The sequence below is a fragment of the Camellia sinensis genome, chromosome 12 (assembly GCF_055761805.1).
Source record: "Camellia sinensis isolate YWXY chromosome 12, ASM5576180v1, whole genome shotgun sequence".
Classification (NCBI taxonomy): Eukaryota; Viridiplantae; Streptophyta; class Magnoliopsida; order Ericales; family Theaceae; genus Camellia; species Camellia sinensis.
Window position 1 is genome coordinate 164,209,460 of NC_138972.1, and position 8,602 is coordinate 164,218,061.

Below are 8,602 nucleotides of genomic sequence, written 5' to 3' on the forward strand. Positions count from 1 at the left end.
GCAAATTGTTTTCGAAAAAAACATTCAGTCTTAAGCACTTTGGAGCGATTAAATTCCGGCTTCGGAGCTTCCATTTGCATTTTCACCACTTGAGGTAAGTTTATTTGGAATATTTTCTCGGGAGTTGACTTTTGTTGACTTTTTATTTCCCGAGAGTTGACTTTTGTTGATTTTTTCCAATTTTGGCCCATTTTGCTCATTTTTGCTCCCTTTTGCAGATTCTCTGAAAATGGCGGGCAATTCTCCCCACGGCGGAGGTTTTCCAGGTGCCAGAGATAATTTCGATCCCATGACTCTACCCCCGAGGACGCGACCTTTCATTCCCGGGAGGTACCGTCCGCCAGCACACGTCCTCCCTCGTGCTGTCTTCCGTCACTTTACCAGCTTTGACGAGCGAGCACCCGGGGATCTGCTTCTCAGAGAGCCGGAGCAGCATCTCTCTCACGAGGCCCGAGAGGTATTTACCTCATCTTCTGTATTTTACATTTCGCACCTTTGCCATGCTTGAACATGCAGTTTAGCTTATGACACAGTACTTTGCTTGCATCCTGAATATGTAATTTCAACATTCGAATTTCTGAACACTCGGCTCATTAATTAATTACGAACGCACAGCCCACATTAGTTAAGAGGCGAACACACGGTTCAAACACTGATTTGTCGAACACACAGCCCGAATTGGAAAGTGAAAACACAGCCCACACTTTACATTTTCTGAACACACAGCCCAGATTTAGATAGTGAACACGCAGCCCACAATAGTTGAAATTTGAACACGCAGCCCAAACTTCGAATTTTCTGAACACGCAGCCCAGATAGATAGTGAACACGCAGCCCACAATTTAACCGAAAGTTGAACACGCAGCCCAAATTTCAAATTTTCTGAACACGCAGCCCAGGTAGATAGTGAACACGCAGCCCACAATTTAACAGAAAGTTGAACACGCAGCCCAAATTTCAAATTTTCTGAACACGCAGCCCAGGTAGATAGTGAACACGCAGCCCACAATTTAACTGAAAGTTGAACACGCAGCCCAAATTTCAAACTTTCAGAACACGCAGCCCAGGTAGATAGTGAACACGCAGCCCACAATTTAACTGAAAGATGAACACGCAGAGCAAATTTCAAATTTTCTGAACACGCAGCCCAGGTAGATAGTGAACACGCAGCCCACAATTTCAAATTTTCTGAACACGCAGCCCACAATTTAACTGAAAGTTGAACACGCAGCCCAAATTTCAAATTTTCGGAACACGCAGCCCAGGTAGATAGTGAACACGCAGCCCACAATTTAACTGAAAGTTGAACACGTAGCCCAAATTTCAAATTTTCTGAACACGCAGCCCAGGTAGATAGTGAACACGCAGCCCACAATTTAACTGAAAGTTGAACACGCAGCCCAAATTTCAAATTTTCTGAACACGCAGCCCAGGTAGATAGTGAACACGCAGCCCACAATTTAACTGAAAGTTGAACACGCAGCCCAAATTTCAAATTTTCTGAACACGCAGCCCAGGTAGATAGTGAACACGCAGCCCACAATTTAACTGAAAGTTAAACACGCAGCCCAAATTTCAAATTTTCTGAACACGCAGCCCAGGTAGATAGTGAACACGCAGCCCACAATTTCAAATTTTCTGAACACGCAGCCCAGGTAGATAGTGAACACGCAGCCCACAATTTAACTGAAAGTTGAACACGCAGCCCAAATTTCAAATTTTCGGAACACGCAGCCCAGGTAGATAGTGAACACGCAGCCCACAATTTAACTGAAAGTTGAACACGTAGCCCAAATTTCAAATTTTCTGAACACGCAGCCCAGGTAGATAGTGAACACGCAGCCCACAATTTAACTGAAAGTTGAACACGCAGCCCAAATTTCAAATTTTCTGAACACGCAGCCCAGGTAGATAGTGAACACGCAGCCCACAATTTAACTGAAAGTTGAACACGCAGCCCAAATTTCAAATTTTCTGAACACGCAGCCCAGGTAGATAGTGAACACGCAGCCCACAATTTAACTGAAAGTTGAACACGCAGCCCAAATTTCAAATTTTCTGAACACGCAGCCCAGGTAGATAGTGAACACGCAGCCCACAATTTGAAATTTTCTGAACACGCAGCCCAGGTAGATAGTGAACACGCAGCCCACAATTTAACTGAAAGTTGAACACGCAGCCCGAATTTCAAATTTTCTGAACACGCAGCCCAGGTAGATAGTGAACACGCAGCCCACAATTTAACTGAAAGTTGAACACGCAGCCCAAATTTCAAATTTTCTGAACACGCAGCCCAGGTAGATAGTGAACACGCAGCCCACAATTTAACTGAAAGTTGAACACGCAGCCCAAATTTCAAATTTTCTGAACACGCAGCCCAGGTAGATAGTGAACACGCAGCCCACAATTTAACTGAAAGTTGAACACGCAGCCCAAATTTCAAATTTTCTGAACACGCAGCCCAGGTAGATAGTGAACACGCAGCCCACAATTTAACAGAAAGTTGAACACGCAGCCCAAATTTCAAATTTTCTGAACACGCAGCCCAGGTAGATAGTGAACACGCAGCCCACAATTTAACTGAAAGTTGAACACGCAGCCCAAATTTCAAACTTTCAGAACACGCAGCCCAGGTAGATAGTGAACACGCAGCCCACAATTTAACTGAAAGATGAACACGCAGAGCAAATTTCAAATTTTCTGAACACGCAGCCCAGGTAGATAGTGAACACGCAGCCCACAATTTCAAATTTTCTGAACACGCAGCCCACAATTTAACTGAAAGTTGAACACGCAGCCCAAATTTCAAATTTTCGGAACACGCAGCCCAGGTAGATAGTGAACACGCAGCCCACAATTTAACTGAAAGTTGAACACGTAGCCCAAATTTCAAATTTTCTGAACACGCAGCCCAGGTAGATAGTGAACACGCAGCCCACAATTTAACTGAAAGTTGAACACGCAGCCCAAATTTCAAATTTTCTGAACACGCAGCCCAGGTAGATAGTGAACACGCAGCCCACAATTTAACTGAAAGTTGAACACGCAGCCCAAATTTCAAATTTTCTGAACACGCAGCCCAGGTAGATAGTGAACACGCAGCCCACAATTTAACTGAAAGTTAAACACGCAGCCCAAATTTCAAATTTTCTGAACACGCAGCCCAGGTAGATAGTGAACACGCAGCCCACAATTTCAAATTTTCTGAACACGCAGCCCAGGTAGATAGTGAACACGCAGCCCACAATTTAACTGAAAGTTGAACACGCAGCCCAAATTTCAAATTTTCGGAACACGCAGCCCAGGTAGATAGTGAACACGCAGCCCACAATTTAACTGAAAGTTGAACACGTAGCCCAAATTTCAAATTTTCTGAACACGCAGCCCAGGTAGATAGTGAACACGCAGCCCACAATTTAACTGAAAGTTGAACACGCAGCCCAAATTTCAAATTTTCTGAACACGCAGCCCAGGTAGATAGTGAACACGCAGCCCACAATTTAACTGAAAGTTGAACACGCAGCCCAAATTTCAAATTTTCTGAACACGCAGCCCAGGTAGATAGTGAACACGCAGCCCACAATTTAACTGAAAGTTGAACACGCAGCCCAAATTTCAAATTTTCTGAACACGCAGCCCAGGTAGATAGTGAACACGCAGCCCACAATTTGAAATTTTCTGAACACGCAGCCCAGGTAGATAGTGAACACGCAGCCCACAATTTAACTGAAAGTTGAACACGCAGCCCGAATTTCAAATTTTCTGAACACGCAGCCCAGGTAGATAGTGAACACGCAGCCCACAATTTAACTGAAAGTTGAACACGCAGCCCAAATTTCAAATTTTCTGAACACGCAGCCCAGGTAGATAGTGAACACGCAGCCCACAATTTAACTGAAAGTTGAACACGCAGCCCAAATTTCAAATTTTCTGAACACGCAGCCCAGGTAGATAGTGAACACGCAGCCCACAATTTAACTGAAAGTTGAACACGCAGCCCAAATTTCAAATTTTCTGAACACGCAGCCCAGGTAGATAGTGAACACGCAGCCCACAATTTGAAATTTTCTGAACACACAGCCCAGGTAGATAGTGAACACGCAGCCCACAATTTAACTGAAAGTTGAACACGCAGCCCAAATTTTAAATTTTCTGAACACGCAGCCCAAGTAGATAGTGAACACACAGCCCACAATTTAACTGAAAGTTGAACACGTTGCCCAAATTTCAAATTTTCTGAACACGCAGCCCAGGTAGATAGTGAACACGCAGCCCACAATTTAACAGAAAGTTGAACACGCAGCCCAAATTTCAAATTTTCTGAACACGCAGCCCAGGTAGATAGTGAACACGCAGCCCACAATTTAACTGAAAGTTGAACACGCAGCCCAAATTTCAAATTTTCTGAACACGCAGCCCAGGTAGATAGTGAACACGCAGCCCACAATTTAACTGAAAGTTGAACACGCAGCCCGAATTTCAAATTTTCTGAACACGCAGCCCAGGTAGATAGTGAACACGCAGCCCACAATTTAACTGAAAGTTGAACACGCAGCCTAAATTTGAAATTTTCTGAACACGCAGCCCAGGTAGATAGTGAACACGCAGCCCACAATTTAACTGAAAGTTGAACACGCAGCCCAAATTTCAAATTTTCTGAACACGCAGCCCAGGTAGATAGTGAACACGCAGCCCACAATTTAACTGAAAGTTGAACACGCAGCCCGAATTTCAAATTTTCTGAACACGCAGCCCAGGTAGATAGTGAACACGCAGCCCACAATTTAACTGAAAGTTGAACACGCAGCCCGAATTTCAAATTTTCTGAACACGCAGCCCAGGTAGATAGTGAACATGCAGCCCACAATTTAACTGAAAGTTGAACACGCAGCCCAAATTTCAAATTTTCTGAACACGCAGCCCAGGTAGATAGTGAACACGCAACCCACAATTTAACTGAAAGTTGAACACGCAGCCCAAATTTCAAATTTTCTGAACACGCAGCCCAGGTAGATAGTGAACACGCAGCCCACAATTTAACTGAAAGTTGAACACGCAGCCCAAATTTCAAATTTTCTGAACACGCAGCCCAGGTAGATAGTGAACACGCAGCCCACAATTTAACTTAAAGTTGAACACGCAGCCCAAATTTCAAATTTTCTGAACACGCAGCCCGGGTAGATAGTGAACACGCAGCCCACAATTTAACTGAAAGTTGAACATGCAGCCCAAATTTCAAATTTTCTGAACACGCAGCCCAGGTAGATAGTGAACACGCAGCCCACAATTTCAAATTTTCTGAACACGCAGCCCAGGTAGATTTGCATGTTGCTTATTTCACTTCATCGGCATACAGCCCACTTCATCTCATTGGCACACAGCCCATTTCATTTTATTGGCACATAGCCCATTCCATTTTATTGGCACACAGCCCATTCCATCCCATTATTGACACATGTATTCATTCTGAATGTAGGTTTGCTCCCGCAGTGTGCGGGGGTATGGTTCCACCATTGCGCGGGACTGGTATGCCGAGCTCCCGGAGGCCGTCCGAGACTTAGTGGACTTGGCAGGATTTGGACCCTTCTGCGTCGGGTTGTCACGTTGTCCTGCCAGGAGGACACTGATGGCAGCCTTGGTAGAGAGATGGTGGGACACCCCCAACTCTTTTCATTTCTCTGCTACCGGGGATATGACCATGACCCCTTTTGACTTTGCTGTATTGACCGGCTTAGACGTCGGAGGTTGGTCCATTCCCTACGACGAGGACATGGGCGAGTGGGAGGCCGCCTGGATGTATCTGTTGGGGGCTCGCCCGCCTGTTGATAGGGTTTCAGGGAGAGTCCGATACACTTGGTTCTCTTCCCATTTCCGGCGGGCGGAGATGGTGCCTGAAAGTCCCGAGGAGACGGAGCAGTACCCCCGTGGTTTCCTGATGTTCCTCTTCGGGACCACCCTGTTCGCCGACAGAGGGAACACCGTTGGGCTATATCTGCTGAGTGCTCTAGTCGACCTATCGCAGGTCCATAGATATGATTGGGGCGGCGCCGGCCTGGCTACCCTTTACTTTTATATGAGCGCGACCTCCCGCGGGCGGGGCAATTTACTTGGCGGCTACTGGAGAGCCTGGGAGGTACTCTTTTGTCCCTTTGATTTACATTTCTGCTTCTCATTTCTTGTACATTGCACACACAGCGCACTTTTACAGTCTGTATTTTGCTCTCAGCATTTCGTACTTACATTCTGCACTACTTTTCTCAGTTATGGGTCTATGTATACTTCCCATCATTAGCCCCAGAGCTGGAGGTGGTAGGGATTCCCATGACCCCATATTCATTGATGTTCGAGGGCCCGCACCGGCCGAGACCTCGAGAGACCCTCCTTCGCCTGCGACAGTACTTTGACACTGTGCGACATTCAGAGGTACTTCAGAACTTTCAGTTCTTTTCATTTTCATCTTTGATTTGCCCTGTATATTCTTGATTTCTGATCGATTTATGCATTTGTCATCCGCAGATCACATGGCAGCCCTGGGTGTGTTTGGGTGATGGTCTTCGACTTCAGTACATCGGAGCGTCGGACATCTCCCAATATAGGGTCCTGCTCGAAGGGCCGGTTGGTAGGGCCTGGTTCCTGGGGGAACGCTTTCTGCGCCAGGTATGGGGGTATCTTTCTCAAGATATTCCCGCAGTACCCCCAGCTGGTATGCGGACCGCTGACTGGCTCTCTTACTCGGAGGTAGTCGGCGCCATGCTGGGCAGTGATGCTTTGCTATATATTGAGGAGGGGGACTACGCCACTTACCGTCACATATATTTGATGCCTCCATTGATGGGAGCTCATATCCCGATGATGAGACCTGCCGGTATGTCATCCTCGGACCAGGCTCGGGCTCGAGCTACGGACATCCCTTCTTCTAGCAGGGCTGGTACATCTAGAGGCGGGAGTAGACCGGTTCCTCCGACCCCTTCGGCTCATCCTCACCCAGGATGGCCAGATATGCCGACTGAGTTGATGGCGTGGCAGTATGGGGCTATCTCCCCGACCCCGATCCCCCTAGAGCCTCCGATGCCCAGTGATCGATATGCCATTGATCCGGACTCACCGCCGGTATGCTCCACTTTTTCATTCATCATTCAGATGTTTAGACACTCTTTTGTTCACTGATGATTATGAGCTCATTTTTGCAGCCATCGCGAGGGTACATGGAGGAGGTGGTTGGACTGGTGGCCACACTCGAGGGCATGGTCCTGCGCAGGGAGGCACAGTTGTCTGTCGCGGGCATTCAGGTACCCTTCAGTTTTCTAGCATTTATCATGCTTCTGATGACATGCTGATTTCTACTGCATCGATAGACCACTTGTGTAGAGCACATCTGACACACACCCCATTTGCACACTGTACTTTCATGCACCCACTTCATGTAGCCTTTGCTTGTATCTGCATCTGATGTACATATTTGGACTGATGTATTTGAATTGAATTCTTTATTTTCAGATGCCTTCATGGTCCGGTCAGCCGCAGACCAGGCCACCTGGGCCTCATTGGGGAGCTGGGCCATCTGGGCCTTTTCAGGGAGCGGGGTCATCTCGGCCTTCCCGAGGAGCCGGGCCATCTAGGCCTTTTCGAGGAGCTCGGGGAGGGCCCGTCCGCAGACGCAGGGCTCACGTTGTGGAGGTGGAGCCTGATGAGGAGGAGGAGGAGGCTACCGACCGTCAGTCAGAGACATCTGCTGAGGAGGGAGGCTCCGGTTTTGGCTCGGGGAACAGAGGCGAGGCTGAGGAGGATCCTGAGGATGACAACTCCGACTCAGATGATGATGATGGTGCGGAGATTGTCCCGCAGAAGAGGATGAGGCGCGCTTCTCGTTCCCGCTCCCGAGGACTTTGATGTTGCTATTTCCTGCTTTATTTTTCTTTTTTGCTAGTAGTTTGTAGCACTTTGCACATTGTTAGGCAGTTTTATTTTTTTGTAAAACTTGTACCTTTGTTTGTTGTAAAGCATGATGAAATGAAATAGCTTTTGAAAAAGGTGTTTGTATTTTAAACTTTTAGCATCGTATCGCATCAATTTACTTTGCACAAGAATAAAAATTGAATGGTAATGCGCAATGTGTAATCACCAAGTCAGGTAGTGAACCGACGCAACAAACTAAGCAACTCGACTCACTAAGATATAACAGAATCTTTAGTAAGTTTACAACTCGATAAGCAAAATGCAACAACGCAAATAAACAAGACTTTAACAAAGATTGCTTAAACAGAGAGCAATGACTCGAAAACACGAAACACGTCCGCTCGACAAACAACTCGATAAGCAGAACAACAACTCGATAATCAAAGCTACAACTCGATAAACAAAACGATAGCAGAGTGTACTTCTGGCGATCTGGGCATCGGAACGCATCCGAAATGAAGGCCTTTGACTCTCCCGTTGCATGGAAATGTTTGAAACTTTCCTCAAAAGGGTAAAACAGGGCCAAGGGGATACACTGCAGCATTGCCAGCCACCTCTGGGAGCCGGCCGGCCATTTTTGTACAAAGTAAATGGCTGGCCAGCCAGAAAAGGTGGCCGGCTGGCCACTCAGTCTTGCAGCCTCCAG

At 46.8% G+C, this 8,602-nt stretch overlaps 1 protein-coding gene across 1 annotated transcript; it reads left to right on the forward strand.

The window, feature by feature from the left end:
* Positions 1 to 7,009: 7,009 nt before the first annotated feature.
* On the forward strand, positions 7,010 to 8,024 carry LOC145804321 (uncharacterized). Its single transcript, XM_082898007.1, has 3 exons — positions 7,010 to 7,110; positions 7,191 to 7,289; positions 7,498 to 8,024. Exons 1-3 carry the CDS (start codon positions 7,015 to 7,017, stop codon positions 7,888 to 7,890), a joined length of 588 nt encoding a protein of 195 aa, XP_082754133.1. The 5' UTR covers positions 7,010 to 7,014; the 3' UTR covers positions 7,891 to 8,024.
* The last annotated feature ends 578 nt before the right edge of the window (positions 8,025 to 8,602 follow it).